The sequence below is a fragment of the Peromyscus maniculatus genome, chromosome 8 (genome assembly GCF_049852395.1).
Source record: "Peromyscus maniculatus bairdii isolate BWxNUB_F1_BW_parent chromosome 8, HU_Pman_BW_mat_3.1, whole genome shotgun sequence".
NCBI classification, from domain to species: Eukaryota; Metazoa; Chordata; class Mammalia; order Rodentia; family Cricetidae; genus Peromyscus; species Peromyscus maniculatus.
The window spans coordinates 87,668,095-87,688,789 of NC_134859.1; the positions used below are offsets into that span (position 1 = coordinate 87,668,095).

A 20,695-nucleotide genomic window follows, 5' to 3' on the forward strand; every position below is an offset into this window, starting at 1 on the left:
TCTAAAAGACCCACAACCCATTCTTAAGAAGTAAGGAAGTCCTTCTTACTATCTAACCCGCATCTTTCCTTACATGGTCCTCAATAGCAGTTCAGAGTAACTACCGCTCAGGTAGGGGAAGGGAGGGCTAGCGGACTCAGTGCCGCTCTCTCTTCCCTCTGCTGCCTGGAAAAGCCTGTGAAACCTAACTTGTGGGAGTAGGTGTGCTATGCCCTATGCTCTCTCCCAGGCATCCCTGGGCCTGCATCCCTGGCAGAGCTTGCACTGATCCTACTTCTCCTAGCCATACTCTTTAAAGTGTCAAAAAGTATAGCACCCCAAAACCCACCCTCTGCCCACCACAGCACCACCAATCAACACTCCCAAAGTCGGACGGTCCTGGGAGTCAGGAGGGAGGTCTGGGGGATCCAGGGATGGCTTCAGAGGAGGAGTGGGGGTGGATGAAACGAGGAGGACCCCCTCTTTGTTGAAATGAGCCCCTGGGCTTGGAGGAGGAGACAGGACAAAAAGCCATGGATGCCTGAGAAGGTCATGGGTAGGGGCAGGTGGTAGAAGTGCCCCTTGCACCCTCAAAAAAAAAAAACAAAAACTCGGGACCCCCCCATTTTAGAGCCCACCTGGCAGCTGATGGGCTAGCTGGACTTTGGGATCCTCTGAACGCCTGAGGAAAAGAAACAGGCCGTTTGGTGGAGCCCTTGTTCCCAAAGGCAAATCTCTAGCTGCCAAATGATCCCAGCCTCCCTGGCCATCACCTACAGCTATAGGTCCTCCCCGCGATCATCACCCAGGCTGTCTCCTTCCCAACCTCAACTTCAGGTTAAGTTGAATATCCCTAGGTCACAAGGCGCGGCAGGGACCTCACTACTGCCCCCCCACCCCCCGACCTCACCAAGCCGCCCTGCTGAGCTTGCCCCTCCCTCCCCCACCCCCCACCTCGCCTCAGTCAGTCCGCGCAGGGAACCGGGAGTCTGGCGCCCCCGCCTACCTGAACAGGGCCAGGGACGCACCCCGCTGAGCGGCACCAGGGCGATTGTGATCTCAGTTACAGCCGGCCAGTCCCTGTCCCGCGCCTCCTCCGAGCCCGCCCCTGCATGGCCCGTGTCCGAGTAGTTGCCAGGAGCCCTCCCCAGCCCCGCTCTGGAAAACCCCGCAGAGAGGGGCAGAGAGGGGCTCCTGGCTGAAGAGCTGGTCCAGCGCAGCGGACCCACCTTCCTCCTGGACCTTTTTATTTGGGACGTGACAGACACTGCGGTTCAAGGCACACTCCTAGATGCCAGGAGACATCCACTCTGCCCAGACTGGCTCAGTCCTTACTTTACAGAGCAGGAAAAGATCCGGGTCCAAAGTCACTCAGGAAGTGAGCACCAAAACCTTCAGACTGGCCCAAGACTGTCCAGAGGTGAGGGGCAGGAGGGGAGACTGCCGGGGACGCTACAGCCAGAGAGAGGATCTGTGGAGGTAGGGGCTGGTGTCATGACCTCCCCTTAGCCCTGGCACTAAGCGTTGGAGAAGCAATCACCAGGTAAGAAAGCAGAAGCCATAGAAAAGGGTCACAGGTGGCTTTTGCATGCTGCCTACCCCTTCTTGACCTGAGGGGAACCTTAAGCGACAGACCACCTAAAGAGAAAGCACCATAGAACCTTGGGGATGCCTGGCCCACCAGACAGGGCACTGGACGGCCACCCAGGCTCCTGGCCGGTCTTGGCCTTCAAATCTACCCACTGACTCCAGCCCCAGGGTCTTTGCTGTTCATTAGCCTGGAATATTCCCTTGACCTCACTATCTACTTGTCACTGGTCTCCTCGGCTCAAATGTCACTTCCCACACCCCCTTTCCCAGCTCTGTCCCAACCATCATCTCCTGCGTCTCCCAGGTGACTGTTCTTTGGATTGAACACTTACCTGTCTTCCCCACAGAGGCAGGACCTTTATTTCCCAGGTATTCAAGACACCAACGCAGAGCTTGATGAACGCTTAGGAGATTCTCCATAGAGAGTTGTGAAGGGACAAATTCGTAGCCACTTGGAAGTCCGTACACTTTAGACAGGCGGATCGTATGGTACATGGATTACATCTCAATAAGACAGTTGCCCGTTTTTTAAAAAGTAAATCCAGGAAAGGGACGGCAGCTACGATCCACCCTGTATACGTGCCACCCCACAGGACACTCATCCTCTCTCCAGACCCAGTCACTCTGCCTTCCCACAGTCCACACCCCACGTCTGTCAGTGGTGAAGGCAGTTGCTCGGACTTGGAAGGGACCTTAGAGGTCACTCTGTCTCTTTTACACTATCCCTGACCGGTTACCCTCTGCCCTAAGCTTGGACATGCCCATGACAGAGACCCCAGGACCCCACAGAATGTCCCCATTCCATTGCTGACTAGTTCATCTCTGGGGGAGACAGCCTTTTGCCAGTGACACCCACATCCTGGTCCTCCATCTGTTCCATGTGACACAGAACAAGCCACTCTGCTTTACATAGAGAGATCTGGCTGAAGCCTCGTCCATAGAGGTCTCCTCAACCAGCTTAAAACCATATTCCTCCATATGCTGCGCTGGATATGGCCTCCTCCTCCAGGAAGCCCTCAAAGATGTGACTCCCAGAGCACACTGAACCCATCACACTGTATTCTTGCCTTCTGAAACCTCACACTGGCTTCCCACCACTTGGAGCCCTCTCTCCTCAGTCAATGTAATTCTGAGGCTTTATGCCCTGCCTAGTACCTGACCCATCATCCCAGCTCCATCTCCCCCCAACTGACTTGGGCTTTTCCTCTTTAGGACACAACAATGAACCCGTCTCCTCCTGCTGCCTCAACCCGTCCTCTATTAAAGACACCACCCCTTTACTCTCCTGCAGTCTAGACAGAGCTGAGGGTCGGTCCGTGAAATCCCCAGACCTGCTTCGGTGGCATGTAGCTGTGGGTGAGTTCAGTCTCCATGTTTCGCTCCCTAGTGAGTGACTCCCTCTTTTTTATTTTTGAGGTGCTTGGCCTCAAACCCACAGCTTCACGCATGCTTGGCAAGCACACCACGGCCGAGCTACGGCACAGTTCACAAGTACTTTCTGGATAGATGAACAGCACACCGCATGTTTATGCTGTTGGCCCTCCCATCTGCCAGCTCAGGGGCATCACTCAGCAGGGCCACAGGTGCCAGCTCGGGGCCACCGCAAAGACGTGGCTTCACCTAGATACACAGTAATAAAATACATCCCTAGAAGCAACCCCGTACATTGACAAAATATTGTCCTCTGTAGCTGGCCTTGTCTTCCAGACCCTTCCCACAGCTTTAGGGACCCATTGGCTCTGATGATCCCCCTAAAGATCAGTGAGACTCTCATTCTGCAGGGAAGGATGGAGGGGCACTGAGAGGTTAACTTACCTGTCCCAGGTCACACAGCAAAAGAGCAATAGAGTTGGGGTCTGAACGCCATCTGGCTGGCTCCAGAGTCTAGGCTATTTCTTTCCTCTATGCTAAGGTGCTTCTAAGGGCCTATTCCAGTGTGCTGGGTGACCTTTGCCCTATGAAGGTGGGATGGGGCCAGGCATGATGGTGGCATGTCTGAGAACATGCACTCTGGAGGCTGAGGAAGGAGGATCATGAGTCTGAAGCCAGCCTAGGTTACATAGCCAGTTTTAGTCTAGCCTGGACTACATTAAAACCAAAACCAAATGGGTACGGTAAGGAGGGAAGAAAAGGCAGCCCCCTGTGTAATTACGGCACCGGCTGGCACGGGCTCTCCCCTGCTCATCTTCCACTTGCCCAGGGAGGGCTCCAGTGCCCCTTGTTCTCCTCCAGCCAGAAAAGAATGACCCATGGTCTAAATAAAGCCACCAAGCCTCCAGGTCGGCCATCCTGGGACTCACCCCTGCCGGTTTCATCCCATGTCCTCTTCCTCTCGCTGTGTCTGTGCACGAACCCCCAGGCACCAGTCAGCACACACACTGCTAGATTTGCCCAGTGAATAGAATGACTCACAGCGGGCTTGAGAAGAACAGACTAGGTACCGTGCTCTGGCTGTGTGAGCTTGGGCAAATCACCTCCCCTCTCTGAGCTTGTAAAACATGGCAGTGAACAATACATCACGGCGTTAGGTGTTGTGAGGTCATCTTTACAGAGTTCCCGATAAAGCAGATGCTCAGTTAACAGCATGGGCACCACCAGTTAGGCATGCCTGGTGCCTGCCTTGGAGATGGGAATGCTGAGGTTGGAGGGGTGTATGCTATTACCCAACTTGGAAGTGGCCCTGGAGAACAGGGGCACTGGAGAACCTAGCGTCAAGGCTGCCCCTGTTGTCCCTCCCAGGGACCTTCCCAGAGAGCTCAATAAATGTAATTTCTTGTTTTTCTTTCTTTTGAGTCAGGGTCTCTTGCAGCTCAGGCTGGCCCCTAAGCTCACTTTACAGGAGAGGGTGACCTTGAGTTTCTGATCCTCCTGCCTCTACTTCCCGGGGGCTGGGACTACAGGCATTACGACCATGCCCAGTTATATTCCTTTTGGAGATTGAACTCAGAGCTTTGTGAACGTATGCTCGGCAGGCTCTCTACCAACTCAGCTACATCTCAAGCCCCTCAATAAATGTAATCTTGGCTATAAATATATGCAACTGTTATTATGCTAATTACCCACTATAATAATAATTACCCATTATAATAATAGCAAGAACTCTGGTGGGAGTAAGGCCCTTGCCATGGGGCTCAGGCCAGGAGCCCCATCCCTCCCCAGCTGCTTCTCCATCTTGCCCATTGCCCACATGGGGTCAGATTATACTGCCATAGTTCTGGACCCATGGGTTCCAGAGGGAAAGTGGGACGGAACCCCATCTGGGGTCTGCATCCTACCCTATCCATCCTGGGTTCTTTATGCTCCTACAGGAGGGACAAAGCCACCAGCCCCTCCCCCCCCACCTCCTCTTAAAATAGCTCTGAGCCACCATGTGGCCAGGGCGGCTCCCCACTAGCCGCAAATCCCCCTGAAATCAAATCCCCATCCTGCCCCAAGCAGGATGGCACCACCTCCTGCCACCGCTGGGCTGAGCGCTGGCTGGGCTCCCCTCTCCCCTCCCCGATGGAAACCCGGACAGTTGTCCTTCACAGTGACCGGGACAATCATAAATCCCCAAATAATGAGACAGGCGCTGGGAACACAGAGTCAGACAGAGTGCTAATTGGGTGGCTTCTGAGCGGGGATGCCGTGGGGACAACAGCTGTCCTCAGTTTCCCAGCCAGGACATCGGGATGGGGCAACAGAACGGCCTGTAAGTCACCGACTAGGTTGTTTCTAGGCTCTCCCATCAGCCTCCCAGCCAGGTGAGCCAGCAGCACCAATCTGGAACCTTCTATAGCTCAGTATAGAAGAGAAGCCCAGCCCCCATCCCACCCCATTCGGGTCTCAAATCGGGAAGCCTGACTCATTTCCAGCAGTGTCTGGTAATTGTGTCTTGCAGCTAAAGAACAAACAGATCCTTCCCAGCATGCAGAGGGGCAAGGAGGCAGATTGCCCAGTACAGACACTGAGCTTGTTCCTCCTGTGAGGTCCCTAATGGATTCTTGGATGAACCCAGGGAGGCCCTTGGTGTGCAGCAAGCAGGCAGAGATTATCACATTATATGTTCAAAGGCTTTGCCCACGAAGGAGCAGAGCAGCTGGAACCCTGACTTCCCAAGTCTACCACCCCCTTCTCCCGGGCCTTGGCCACAGGAGCTGCATATACACTTCCCCGGGCAGGGATAGAGGCAGGGGGATGGACAGGATGACTTCTCTAGGACTAAGCACTTTGGAGTTGATGAGATGGGGGGGGGGTACACGTGCAGAGGGGTGTGTCTCTGGGTGTGATCTGAGGGACTCACGTGAGGATATGTGTGACTGAATCAGGCAGATACGTTTGTGTTACCACTTGGTCACTTATTAGCCTTCTCTGCAATGGGGATAACAACACCAAGCACTCTGCAAACTGTAAAGTCCCACCCACCAGGAGGACAAAATCCTTAGTTACAGCAGAAGCAACCAGGATTAGACCTCAGAAAGAACTTCCTCATAGCTGCGCTTTAGAAACCAATGTCTCAAAAGTGGTAAGGAGACAAACAAGCCTAGGTCGAATGCTGAAAAGCCTCGGGGTGCCCTCTCCCAAGTCTCCCAAGACTCACGTCTAGGCTGAGCCCCTCCCCCACTTGTCCCTCATCTTGCACCTCAAAGCTGTCAGCCTATCCTCAGTCTTTCCCAGACCAGAGTCAATTCCTACTTGAGGTTAATGTCAAAGCAAAGGAAATTATTTTGACCTCCTCACCCAGCTTGGCAGAGCTGTCTGGGGGTGTGTAGAGAGGCCAGAGCAAGAGAAAAAGAGGCTGGAGAGTTTGGAAAACCACCAACCAGCAGGGGCAGCCCCCTCCCCATATGAGCATCACTCACAGCAGTCTAGCAGGTAATCAGCCCACTGGAGGACTTCACGGGAGTTACTACCTGGAAGGGACTGTAAAGACCAAGGGTTGGGGTCCCCCTGGGACAACCTTGGCTCCCTTCCTCTTACTTCAAGAGAGGCATTCAGAAGATGCCCACAGGAACCCTGACTATAAGCCAGGGCCAACCCTACGGAAATTAAGATCTCGAGGCTCCTGACCCACCCTTCATTTCCTGTACCTTTTATTTAATGAGTCGGCTGAGCAGAATCCTCCCTCTAAGTCCACTCCATGAACCCATAGTTGGTCCTTGTTGTGAGACACAACCTAATCCATCCAAACTCAGGATGGAAGAGAGGGAGCTGAAGTTGAACCTGAGGCTTGGAGGAAGGGTGGCTCTCCAAGCCCATTGGCTGAAAGAGCCAGTGGTATGGGGTGGCCAGAGCCCCATCTGGTCAACCAGGGAGCAGGTGACCACATCCATGCATCCTTCTCTGGTGACCTGTGGCACAGACCACCAAGAGTCTGTCTTTCTTCCTTCTCTTTCTTTCTTCTGAAACAGGGTCATATTATGTAGCCCTATCTGTCTTAGAACTGGCTATGTAGATCAGGCTGGCCTTGAACAGGCTAGGATTGAAAGTGTACGCCTCCATGGTTCCAGGAAACACCCTACTGATACAGAATGTGTCACTATATTTTTGGGCCCCATCCCCTCTTTCAGTCCCCGGAGGTTTCCCCTAGCTGAGCTACCCAAAGGCCTCAGCTATAAAGGGCCCAGGACACAGCCTGGGTGTGGAATGCCTCGCCTCTATGCTTGGTCAAATATACCTCCTGGGATCCCTGGATCAATTAAGAGGAAATATAAGAATCATTTCTCCCAGCCCAGATCTGTCCAACAAGTGGGACAGGCACACTGGAGAGGTCCCTCTGTGTACTTACTCACCTGAACCAAAACCAGAACTACCAATAACTCTGAGAACTTCTAATGCCCAAGGCCCTTGGGCTCTGATGAGCTTGCCTTGTGCTGTGGCCTGAGAACTTTGATCTTCTGCCCAGGTGATTCTAATGTGTACCTAAGGGCTAGACTCTTGTGTCCACCAGCCTTCCAAAGGCATACCTGGCCTTGGAAGTATCTCCTGGGAAGTTTGGCAGGGTCCTCCTCCAGCTCCTAACCCTCAGGCTTAGACTCCGGGACCTGGGGTAAAGAGTTTTGTTGTTGCTGTTAAGATTTCTTTGCATGGTAGTTTGAATAAGAATGCCCCCCCCCCCATAGGCTCATATAGTTGAAAGCTTAGTCACAGAGTGGAACTCTTTGATAGGGTTAGAAGGATAGGAGGTGTGGCCTTGTTGGAGGAAGTGTGTCATTGGGGGTGGGCTTTGAGGTTTCAAAAGCCTGTGTCAGATTCAGTCTCTCTCTTTGCCTGTGGATCAGGATGTAGCTCTCAGCGACGTCTCCTGCACCAAGCCTGGCATTTCTGCTGCCATGCCACCTGCCATGATGATAGCAATGGACTAAGCCTCTGAAACTGTAAGTCAGCCCCAATTAAATGCTTTCCTTTACAAGAGTTGCCCTGGTCATGGTGTCTCTTCACAGCAATAGAACAGGGCTAAACTATTTTGCTTTTTATTTACTAGTATGTGTGCGTACTTGTGTGAGTTTATGTGCACCAGTGAGGAGGCCAGAGGGTGTTGGCTCCTTGAAACTGGTGTAGCAGGCAATTGTGAGGCCTCTGATGTGGGTGCTGGGAACCAACCCTCTGGAAGAGCAGCAAGTGCTCCTAATTGCTGAGTCATCTCTCCAGCCCCTCCCCTCTCCCTTTTTGAGACAGGGTGTCATGTGGCCCAAGCTGACTTTGAACTCACTATGTAACCAAGGATGACTGTGAATTTCTGATCCACCTCCCGATGCCCAGATGCTCTATGTATTGATTGGTTTTGTGTGTCAACTTGGCATAAGCTAGAGTCATCAGAGAGGAAGGAGCCTCAGTTGAGGAAATGCCTCCATGAGATCCAGGGGCAGGCATTTTCTCAATTAGTGATCAACATGAGAGGGCCCAGCCCATGGTGGGTGGTGCCATCCCTGGGCTGGTGGTCCTGGATTCTATAAGAAAGCAGGCTGAGCTAGTAAGCAGTACCCGCCCCTGGCCTCTGCATCAGTTCCTGCCTCCATGATCCTGCCCTATTTGAGTTCCTGTCCTGACTTTCTTCAGTGATGAACAGCAATGTGGAAGTGTAAGCCTTTACAAAAATAAACCCTTTTCTCCCAAACTTGCTTTTTGGTTATGGTGTTTCGCCACAGCAATAGAAACCCTAACTAAGACACTCTATTTTGTTTGTTTGTTTGTTTGTTTTGTTTTGGGAGGTTTTTTTTTCAGACAGGATCTGAACATGTAGTTCAGGGTCTCAAACTCTAGATTCCCCAGCCTCCGCCTCCCGAGTGCTGGGATTCCAGTCCTGTGCCACCAGACCTCTCTGTGGCTGCTTTTTCAACTGTATCTGGGTGGTTCTGAGGAGCAGCTGAACAGAGATGCTGGTAGGAAAAGCTGTCTGAGCCCCAGGCTTGGCTTTTGGAGTCCTCATCCACCCGCCCCACTGACGCTGCTTGTTACTTTTCATGTTACCCATCCCCCCAGCACCCATCCCACCCGGCTGCCAGCTCAGCCCGGGAAGATCTGCTAACCACACTCCCAGGCTGTCCTCCACCTTCAGGCCTGGGCTGCGGCCCCCACACCATGCTTTGTGTTCCAATGGACATTGGCCTCTAGGGAATGGGGTCAGCTTGTTCCCAGCACATGGCCCCAGCTGGGCACCCCTCAGGGTATAACTCAACCTTGTTGAAGGAATACAGTCTAGATCAGCTTGTGCCCGGGACAGCAGCTTCCGCAGCTGGGCCCTGGGCAGCAGAGTTGCAACAGGGTTCCTCTTGACTCCCGATCTGTCCTACTCTTGATTTCTACTGCTCCCAAGAAGTGTGACTTCCGTCCTCTTCCTGTCCCTTGGCGTGGGGACAATGTGTAGTTATAGTCACTAAGGTACACGTGGTCTGGGAAACATCCTCCCTTTGAAGGACCCACACATCTATTGAGGCACCTGGCCTAAGGAATGCCTTCCTCGCTTTTAACAGAAGCAAGAGTGTGTAGCTATAGGACCTGGGTTCAAATCTTGCCTTTGAGCCTCAGTTTCCCCTATGTGTAATATAAGGATAAATACTAATAGTACCCACTTAGTGGGTCTTTACAGGGATCCAATGAGTCAATATCTGTAAGGTGCTTAGCAAATGTGCATACGATAATGTTATGTGTATATGCTAAGTGATACTTAACGAGCACTCAGCCGGGCAACGAGCAGTGCCGACCTCGTGCCAGGTCTGGGAAGCTGGAGTCTAGATCCCCATCTTACAGGTGAGGAAGTGACTTAGCCCCATGACACTCAAACCTCAGGTGTGTGTCACCTCCAGGTTTCTCCCTGTACTCTCAGGCCACTTCCTCACTCCTTGGGCGCCTGGCTTGCTCCAGGTGGGCACAGTGCCCCACACTGACAGAGGCTCCTTTGTACCCTTGCCTAGGGTCACACCCTGAGCTCCGAGCCACAGCAGGACAAGCGCCCTGTGTCTGAGTCTGTTTCAGGGCCAGGTCTGTGGCCAGTGGTTGTTCCAGCCACGTGACTCTGGATCATGGGTGGGATCATGCATCCCCTCCCCTGCTGGCATTCAGGGGCAGACACCCTAGGCATTAGTTCCTACCCTGCACAAACCCTGGGGCCAGACTTTTGCTTCCAGGTTGTTTGTAGTATCAGGAGGAAGGGAGGTGTGGGAGGCCATTGAGAAGATCCTGGGGAGTGGGATGAGTTCTTACCTTTTCTTGCTAAATCTCCAGTTCTCTTACTCCTCCTGCCTGAATGGAGATGGTAGCCACCTTACCTGGCTGCTCTGCCTGTCCCTCACTCCTCCTAAATATTCTCTACACACAGCCAGAACATGGTGGTTGGGGAAAAGCTAAGAGGTAGATCACCCGCCTAGCATGGGAAGGCCCTGGGTTCGATCTTCAGCACCACAAAAACAAACAAATAAACAAATGAATGAATGAATGAATAAATAAATAAGCAAGCAAGCTCTAGGCACACCATCTGCCTGTTTAAAAGCACTGAGGAGATGACTTTAAAAGCATCCAGTGTGAGTTCGAGGCCAGCCTGGTCTACAGAGCAAGATCTAGGACAGGCACCAAAACTACACAGAGAAGCCCTGTCTCAAAAAACCAAAAATAAATAAGTAAATTGTGGGAGCCCGTTCTGGGGTTCCTCGTGGCTTTACCCAGCAGGTCCGAATAGAGGATGATCAGGACCACGGGCCTGAGTGCAGGTGTCTGAGATGGCCTGCACTTGGCTGTGCTGGGGGAGGAGGTCTTTTGCTCCACCCCTTGGCGTCTCTATAAAAACCCTGGACGAGAGACAGTCGGGGCCCGTTGGAATAGGTTCCAGGCCCTCTCGAGGCTATCCTTTATTTTCTATCTGTTTATCTCCACAAGATTCTCCGCTATAAATCCTTCTATCTAATGTTTCCTGCTTCTCGCACTCAAGAAAACTCTGGGAAGCTGTGGGGGTGGTGGGTAAATGCCCCACAGTAAATAAGTAAATAAATAAATAAATAAATAAATAAATAAATAAATAAATAAATAAAAGCACCCGGTGAGATGACTCTGGGAGATGGGGCAGTTGCAGAGGGCGCTCTTCCTGCTATGCCTGATGACCTATATTTGATCCCTGGAATCCACACGATAGAAGGAGAGAGCTGGCTCCCAGGAGTTGTCTTCAGACTTCCACATAAGCACTGTGGTGCATGTGCATGTGCGTGTGCATGTGTGCTTATAAATAAGTAGTTTATAAACAAATTATTTATAAACAAGCCGGGCGGTGGTGGTGCACGCCTTTAATCCCAGCACTCGGGAGGCAGAGCCAGGCGGATCTCTGTGAGTTCGAGGCCAGCCTGGGCTACCAAGTGAGCTCCAGGAAAGGCGTAAAGCTACGCAGAGAAACCCTGTCTCGAAAAACCAAAAAAAAAAAAAAAAAAATTATTTATAAACAAATCATTTTAAAAGGTAAAGCACTCAGGAGGTCAAGGTAGTTGGGTTGCTGGGAGTTCAAGACCACATGGCTACACAGTGATGCTGGGCTAGCCTGGGGTACAAAGTGGGGCCTTGCCATAAACAAACAAAAGCTTCAAAAGTTCCCTCCTCTTGGGGAAAATCCTCACCCCAGCTGGAAGGTGGATAGTGGCTCCAGCCATGCCCCGCCTTTCAATATTGCAACACCACCTTGTCATCTACAATTCACACTCAAGAAACTTGCAAATGAATTACAAAAGAAGAGGAGGGGAGAGAGAGAGAGAGAGAGAGAGAGAGAGAGAGAGAGAGAGAGAGAGAGAGAGAGAGAGAGAGAGAGAAGAGCTGGAGAGGTGGCTCAGTAGTTAAGAGCAAGCATTATTTGGTTCCCAGCACTCACATTGTGGCTCACACCCACCTATAACTCCAGCTCCAGTGGATCCAACACCCTCTTCTGATCTCTCCAGACACCTGCATGCATGTGGCATAAACCCACACAATGCACACACACACACACACACACGCACGCACGCACGCACGCACGCACGCACGCACGCACGCACGCACAAATAAAAATAACCTTCAAAAATAATAAAATCAATTTTTTTTTTCTAATCTAATGTTTTTAAGTTTACAGTTTTGTGCTGGGCCACATTTCCTTACTGTCCATAGCCTTATGTGACCTGCAAACCTTAGGTTGGATGGCTGGGTCCTTCTTGGCCTCTTTCAAATCTTTCTCCCTTCTCCCAGCACCCCGCCCACCCTGCACCTCCCACAGATTAACTGAGATATAAATACTACTTGCTGACTAAAAATATTCCTGGTAGAAGTAACAGTGTGATTACCAGAAACTGGCTAGGAGAAAACTCATTCTTGACTGAAACCGACAAAACATTGTAATCCTGACCACGGGTCTTGTTTTACTTTCCAATCTTCCCAAACTGCATGGGGTTACCTGGTCACATTCACAATGGCAGAGCCTGGTGCTGAGAGCCTGCAACTCCCAGACTGATAGACAGATCAAATCCCAGTGGCAACATCGAGCACGAGGAATTGATGCCGAGGAAGAGTTATAGTTGAAATTAAAACGGAATGAAAAGCGTGGACATTTATTTGTTCTGCTGTAGAACATTTATTTGTTCCTCCATAGGGAGGAAAACTGAAAAAAAAAAAAAACAACTCATCAAGGGAATGAAGTTGGGTAACTAGAATTCAAAGTGGAAAACATCTCCCCGAAAGTGCACGGTGCTGGCATGTTTTAGTTTAAAATGTTTGTATTCAAAACATCCTTGCGGTTAAAATATCCAGGTCAAAATAGTCAGTGCTCACCCCATCTATTTCCGTACGCTCTCATCTCCAGAGGAGGGATACTCCCACCACACAAGGGTCTTTCTGTCCCTGGAGCCTATCATGACTTCCCTCCCTCCCGAGACCTGGGCTTTTTGCCTCCAGCACTCCTTAGCTCTGGGTCCTCCCTCCTGCTGCTCTGGCCATCTCCTCCATGAGAAACTTCCTCATAGCCCTCTCTAAAATGGGTTTTCTGTCTGTCTCCTTTAAAAATTAGATATAAAGATATATACAGGTAGATGCATGTGTGTGTGTGTGTGTGTGTGTGTGTGTGTGTATGTGTGTGTGTGTGTGTGTGTGTGTGTACACGCATGCAAGCAGTCACCCCTATGGGGTCAAAGGAGAACTTATAGGGTTCAGTTCTCTCCTTCTCCCATGCGGGTCCTAGGAACAGCACCCAGGCCATCAGGCTTAGTGGAAAGTGCTGTTCCCCGCCAAGCTGTCCTTTCTGTACAGTGATGACAACTTCTCAAATCCCCAGGGCAGGACTGTAACTTTGGAATGTAGCAGACGATGAGCTTGAACTTCTGATATTCCTGCCTCCACTTCCTCAGTGCCAGGATCACAGGTGTGTGCGCTACCACACCTAGTTTATGGGGTGCTGGGGATTGAACTCAGGGCCGACCCAGCTACATCCCTAGCTGCCTCGTTCTGTCTCCTCTTAGTCCCTTCGCTTTATGCTCTCTTGTTTTCTCTTGAATTCCCAAGGCAGATCCCAGGGTAGGCACTCAAGGAATGTTTGTTGAGGGGCTGGAGAGATGGCTCAGTGGTTAAGAGCACAGGCGGCCCTTCCAGAGGACGCAGGTTCAATTCCCAGCACCCACATGGCTGCTCACAACTGTCTGTAACTCCAGTCCAGGAGATCTGATGCCCTCTGCTGGCCTCCACAGGCACAGCACACACATGATGCACAAATACACATGCAGCAAAACACCCATACACATGGAATAATAAAATAAATTAAAAAAGAAATGTTTGTTGAGTGAATCCATGTCCATGGGACAAGAGATGGGGAAGTGGGGTGGGACTCCCAGAGCTCTGGGAGAAAAGAGGGAGGAAAGGGTAGAGTCACATCCCTTGCACACCCCTGACAGCAAGCACCAGAGAAGCCCAGGCCAGCAGGAGAGTAAAGATACCTACCAAGGTGGCTTTATTCCCTGCCCCGATCCAGGCCCATCTTCCCAAGGATCATCCCATGTGCCAACAGCTGCCCCAACCTGGACTGGCCCTTCGTTCCTGGCTCCTACATTTGGCTGCTGGCAAGGCTGTCCAGGAAAACCTGGTGATCTCCACTCTGGCTTCTTTACCCCGAATACACACCTCCACCTGAAGATCCTGGTTAGACGCCCTTAGCCTTAAGCAATGCTAGTCAAATTCCCAATTAGTGCTCAGCTGGTTAAAAGCCTTTTCTAAAAGCTTTGAGTCCCTTTCCCCCACCGGAAGCTGCTAACTAGGGCATCAAGTCTCAGAATGAGGGCACAGAAATACTACCTATCCCCAGCCTCCCTTCCCAGCCTGAGACACGGGTCCGGGATGAGGGGCCCCGGGTAGAAGGTCCTCCAGGAGGTGGAACAAAAATGAGAGTAGGAAAGCCAGAGGCCAGCCAGGCAGTGGTGGCGCACACCTTTAATCCCAGCACTCGGGAGGCAGAGTCAGGTGGATCTCTGTGAGTTCGAGGTCAGCCTGATCTACAGAGGGAGTTCCAGGACACCCAAGGCTACACAAAGAAACCATCTTGTCTTGAAAAACCAAAACCAAACAAACAAAACAAAACAAAAAGAAAGCCAGAGGTCACTGTAGCCTGTGGGTCTTTTACCCAAGGAGACCTAGGTTCAAGGCTGCACCTTGAGCAAGTAGCTTTGACCTCTGCACTTGCCTATCACCGCATAAGGGACCTTTTTTTTCTGTGGTGTTCACAGGGCAGAACCAGACAGCTCTGGATTGACTGTGAAAAATCAAGTTCTTGAAAGACCCCGGGGTCCGGGGGATACTTCTGCGGAGTTCCTGGAAGGGGCCATGTGATGGTTCATCTTGTCGATTCGATGACATTTAGGATCACCATGGAAACCATCCTCTAGGCATGTTTGTGAGGGATTATCCAGGTCAGGCTGAGGTGGAAGGAAGGTCCATCCTACCTGTGAGCAGCACTATTCATTGGGCTGTGGTCCCCAATAAAATAAAGAGGAACAGAGCACCTGAATGCATCTCTTTGCTCCCGGCTTCCGACCCAATGTGCCCAGCTGTCTCCCATGCCTGCATCACTTGGCCTGAGGGGCTGGACCTTCTGACTGTGAGCCAAAACAGACCTTTCCTTCCTAAAACTGCCTTCGTCAGGTCCTTTGTCATAGCGGTGAGACAACTGTCCCAAGCCAAGTCACTGAATGGCCAGCTCAAGCTCAGCCAAGGAGGACAGACTGGAAGGTGGGCAGATCTCCCCTAAAGTCCATGCCCCCCACCCCCCATGTTTCTTTGCTTCCCCCTCCCCGCCAGAAAACACAAAGCTCCTGGCGTCTAACATCATTCCTGGTATCCCCCTTCTAGAACTCTCAAATCAGGGCAGGGCTGGCATCATGTAGGAATCGGCAAGGCCAGGCCAGGAGGGTGGGGAGGGGAGGTGCTGGGCCCGGGAGGACAATGAGGGAGCTAGGGCAGTTGAGATGTGGCCAGGCCTCTCCATGGGCATCTGGAGTTCGGGAGGGTCTACGGCTCTGGCTCTCACCACACCCCAGGAAACCTTAGGCAAATAAACAAGCAGCCAACACAGCAAGGCCTGTGCAGGAGCTGCGGCCACGGTGTGGCCAGCGGCAGGGAGCAGAGAGGCCAGGGGACTGTTTAAAGAGGCCCAGCGGAAAGGCTGGAGCAGGGTGGGGGCACCGTGGTGGTTTGGAGCAGGAAGCTGGGCCTGGGATGCATGGGTTGAACTTGGCTGCTTCAAGGTAAAAAGAAAGGTGTTGATTCAACCCTGCTCTTGTCCACACTTCTTCTGAGGGAGGCGCCAAGTCCTCGCCTTCCATTTAAACTCAAACTGGTCAACAGGACAGACAAGGGGCTGCCCCTCCCTCACTCTGAACCCCCAGTTCTGCTTCCAGGCCTATGACTCTGGGCCTTGTCATTGAAGAATATTCCATTGCCAGAGCCAGAGTTCCCAACAGAGGGCCAGGGAAAGAGGCACCAATCTTGACCTATTGTCCTGATACCCTCATTTGCTTGGGGGAGGACAGTCGTGCCCCAGGATGCTTTGCCACTTCCTGTGACCCAGAGTTACTCGTCTACACTGTTCCCCTGAGCTTCCTCAAGAGAGTGAGTCCCAGAGACACAGGACCACCACGCCTAAGCTGAGAGGTAGAGGCATGGAGCTGGGGGTGTCGGCTCATGTCTGCAATCCCAGCACTTAAGAGGTTAAAGCACGAGGATTGCGGTGAGTTGGAGGCTAGCTAGCCTGGGCTACACAGTGAGTTCCGAGCCAGCCTGAGCTATAGATTAAGATCTTGTCTTCAAAATGAACCAAAACAGACAGAAACAGAACTACGGAGCCATTCGGCCAGAGAGAAAAGTAAGTGTGTGTGTGTGTGTGTGTGTGTGTGTGTGTGTGTGTGTGTGTGTGGTGGGGGGAGGGGAAGAGGAGAGAAAAGACAGCAACAGAGACGGGAAGACAGGGAGACAGGGATGGCACACACAGCAGGGAGAGGACAAACACATTCTAAGGCAGAGGAAGGCCCCAAGAACCACACGGCCAGGCAGAGCTAGAGATTCCGGTCCCCTAGACCCTCCTGAGAAATTCTGGAGACGGGTGCTGAACACCAAGTCCTACGGGCCTTGAGGGAGTCCCAGGACGGTGATTCTACTGCCTCCTCTCTCCAACACTGAGCAACTGCAGGCTGCTGGCCCCCAGCCACCATCAAGTAAGTCAGCGGCTGGCCACTGGAGCTGGTGGGTCACCCAAGGTGAATGAAAGGCACCAAAGAGGGAGGGGAGGCCATGAGTGCGGGAAGGGCATAGGCTGCATGCTGTAGGGCATCGGGCGATGTGGAGGGGTGTCCACGTGAGACTTGGTGCTCAGGAACGGTTTGTGAGCCAGGTAGCATGCTGGGTAAGTGAGTGTATGCATGTGGGTGCGTGTGTCTATTTCCATAAAAAACTTTGCAGTGTTAAGGAGGCCAAAGTAGCAGGTTGGTCCCCAGACAGCCCAGTAAGAATCATGACTGAGCAGAGCTGGTCACAAAAGAGGTGGCAGGCCTTTGTTTTTCTGAGCAGATGGTATGTATGCCCAGGTGCCACAGGGCACTCCACAGCAGCCTAGAACAACATGCCACTTCTTTCCATCAGGGATGATCCCAGCTACCAGCTCACCGGCTCCCACACTCCTGAAGAAGCCCCCCCTCCCTGGCTGTGGGTGTGAGAGGGAGGCATGGTGGGGTGGGGTGGGGGATGGGAGGCATGGTGGGTATTCAACCTTGCCTTCCTCTGATCTAGTTTCTACCCGTCTCGTTGCTGCATACAAGCTTATTTCGTCGTCCTTGCTCCATGGGAGCAGAAAGTGCCACATCCTTGCCACGCTGGAAAGAAAAGCAAGCTCTCCTCCGCATCCCTTTCCACTCAAGCGTCATAGGACATAAAAAAAAGAAAAATGTCCCAATTTTTAGTTAGAGAATGAGGTCAGGAAGCCCAAGGGGGGACCGTTTATTGGTGACAACTGACAATTTTCATTTCACCTTGAAACTCCCTCCTTGTCTAGACATGTGTGGCCCAAGTCCGGTTTTAAGGCCACTTTACCAGAGGAGGAGTAGAGGGATGAGGTTAACGAAATGACACTGAGGGTCACAGACTCAGCCAGGTCCCCTGTCACCGTTGCAGGGCATGGAACAAGAAAACTGCTGGCGGTCACAGACATAGGCCGACATATCTAAAGTTCGGACGGTATGGTGGCACCAGCCTGCAATCCCAGCTGCCTGAGAAGCTGAGGCAGGAGGACAGCTTCAAGTTTAAGGTCAGCCTAAATAGCTTGATCAGGCCTTGTCCCCCACACGAAAGAAAACGAAACAGGCTGGGAGATGACTGTGTGGTAGAGCATTTGACTAGCCCGCACAAAGCCCTGGGTTTGATCTCCAGTACACAAAGTAACAACAACAATGTATGTTTTAAAGTTATAGATCTTGTTAATGAAATGTCCAGTATTTTTGAGATGAGGTCGCATGTATACCAGGCTAGCCTCAAACTCTAAATCCCCCTGTTTATCTAAATCAGATAAACTTCTGCTCCCCCTGAACCCCGCCCCCCCCAGTTCTGGGATTACAGGCATGTTCCACCATGGCTGGTTTTAGGCAGTGCTGGGGGTAGAACAGTGGGGGGGGGGGGTCCTTGTGCATGCTGGGCTAGCACTCTACGAACTGAGCTCCACCCCCAGCCCCATGTCCAATAAATTATTTTCTGGCCCCCCTACCTTGACAGATACACCCTCATGGGCAACCTAGGAGACCAGGCTTGAATTCAGGTTTTTCGGCTTCCTGTGAGGCGAGTTTCACACCAGAATGACATCAGTCTAGAGAGATGGCTTCATTCTCACCCTGGCTCCAGCCACCCCTGCCCTATTCCCACAGCCAGGTCCTCTCCGCACCACAAGGGGCCGCCCAGACAGACACCTGGCTTCGGTCTGCTTCCGGCCACAGTCCTGTAAAATAGCATGCCGTGGCAAGTACTCTGCCAGCTGAGCTGCATCCCCAGCCCTGAGCATTTATGTGGTCCTGATGCTCAGCCCTGCTGTCTACACTTGACAGAAAGCTGCCGGAACAGAGCACTTGGAAGCACCCGGGCTAGGGCATGTGCACGGGTGCCCGGATTTTAAGGGTGCTCGGGGATTGTTCTTCTTTGGCGGCCACCAGAGCTGGAGCCAGGGCTTGAAGTTCTCCCTCCCTCCACTGGAGGGGAGCGCGGACAATCCCCAGGCAGGATTATTAGTCTTCCTGGAAAAACCCAGCCCGGTTTGATCCCAACTTGTGGATTTCTGGAGGCGGGGAGGGCAGGGAGGTGGCGCCAACAGGGCATCTCTGTCAAGCTGGGTCTCCAAACCAGAGCTCGTGCCATCTAGGCACAGCCCCAAGTGTTCGCCCCCCCCCCCCCCCCCCCGCCGCAGCTCCCTGGATCCTGCCTCACCCCAAAGATGAAAGGCAACGCAAATAAGGTGACAGAGCCAGGAGGGGGTAAGGGGTTCTGGACCGCACAGGGGTGGGAACCAGCAGGGGGCCGCCGGGGCCTGTTAGGGGAGGAGGGCAGGGCATCGCTCTTTCTGGACAAGCTTTAAAAATTTTCCACCCCGTCCCCACCCCCTGCAGATCGGCTTTGCTGTCCTACCCAGGAGGGGACACTTAGACCTGTTGAGCCATCACCAGACGCCAGGACTGTGCTAAACGCTCCTCTTCATGCGTATTCCCATTAAATCCCCGCAGCCACCCTATGAGGTGGGCTTTATCCTTATCTCCATTTTCAAGTAAGGAAGCCAGTTCAGAAGTAGAGGCGATAGGACTCAAGGCTAACCCACCCCAAAGTTCCCCTTTCCTAAACTCACTGCCTCCCAAAAGCAAGAAGCTAGCTATCCCCAAAGCAGAAAAGATGGTCAGAAATGAGCAAGGGCCATTGAGATGGCTTAGCAGGTATGGGCACTCGATGCCAAGCCTGATGACCTGAGTTCGATTCCCCAGTACCACATACATGGTGGAAAGCAAGAAAGAACTCCAGCAAGTTGTTCTTGCTCATGCCAAGGCGCGCGCGCGCGCACACACACACACACACACACACACACACACACACACACACACACTGGGGAAGAATTTACTGACAATGACCATGTATGGGGGAAGAGACCATGGAATGAAGAATCTAGATGACCATGAAAAGTCTCCCCTGCTATCCCCAGTCATCACTTCATTCTATCCAAAGACTCATGATGGTCTCTGGAAGGTTCCTGGAGTCTTGGCTGGGACCAGGTGGCATCACCCTTATCTCCCTCTGTTCCACACCCCAGGGCTTTTTGCTTTACTGAGTGGACCATGAGGTTCCAAGTTGCCTCTCCTTTGTGGCTCAGGGAATCCAGCATCACAGCTGGGTTCGCTCAGATAGCCTCTTGCAGAAAACCTACCCTGGATCCTAGGAGACAGTGTCCCATCCTAAAGCCCAAATCCCACATGAGGGAGCATGGTTATCTCATGCCTGCCTTCATCCCCATAGCCCGACTCCAGACAGAATGGACCTGCGGAGCCTGGGCCAGTACTTCCTTACACACACCTTTTCCGTGCATCTGTACCCAGGTGCAAATGATGCAGATGACCCGGGGTCACCAGAAAACCCAGGTCCCACTCAAGCAAGCGGCAGCTGTCTCCTCACTTGCCCCCAGAACAGAAACCTTTCGGCTCATCCCATCACTCCAAACCACTGTGAAAGATCCTGCCCTGGGACCCACACAGGGCACTTGGGGTGACGAAGCGCCACCCCCCCCACACACACACCTGCTGCCCTCCGGAACAATGTAGTGTCTACTGCCCGATGCTGCCTTCCCCAGCCCTCGGACCCTGGCAGCATCGCGCACAGCCAGCGGGGTCCTTGCAACTTCCTCAGAGTTTAGTCGCACACGCTGAGTCCAGAGAGAGAACGTCTTTGGGGGTCCCCTAGGTTTGAGACGCGGGCAGAGGACAGGGCAAAGCGCTTCTTTGTCCTCTCGAGCTGGCCTCGAGGTCCTCAGTGTGGACCTGCCAGCATTGCTTATCTTACCTGCAGGGAAGAGACGGAGCCGGCGGTGGCCACCTGCTCTCCCGGGTTTGCTTCGCACAGGCTCTGGGCTCACGGGCCGGGACTGGCTGGCGGG

At 52.5% G+C, this 20,695-nt stretch overlaps 1 protein-coding gene across 10 annotated transcripts in view; it reads right to left on the minus strand.

Annotated features, from left to right (window-relative positions):
- Positions 1-20,695, minus strand: part of Znf385c (zinc finger protein 385C) — a 53,102-nt gene extending 32,407 nt beyond the window's left edge. For 3 of the 10 annotated variants that reach the window (XM_076543384.1, XM_076543383.1, XM_076543385.1), the window contains exon 1: positions 1,902-2,213. In XM_076543384.1, the coding sequence (XP_076399499.1) occupies positions 1,902-2,064 (163 nt within the window). In that variant the 5' untranslated portion in view covers positions 2,065-2,213. Of the gene's footprint in view, positions 1-756; positions 942-985; positions 1,005-1,901; positions 2,214-2,900; positions 2,969-20,601 lie in introns of those variants that run through there. The other 7 variants (XM_076543386.1, XM_042282796.2, XM_076543390.1 and 4 more) reach the window with 7 other exon arrangements.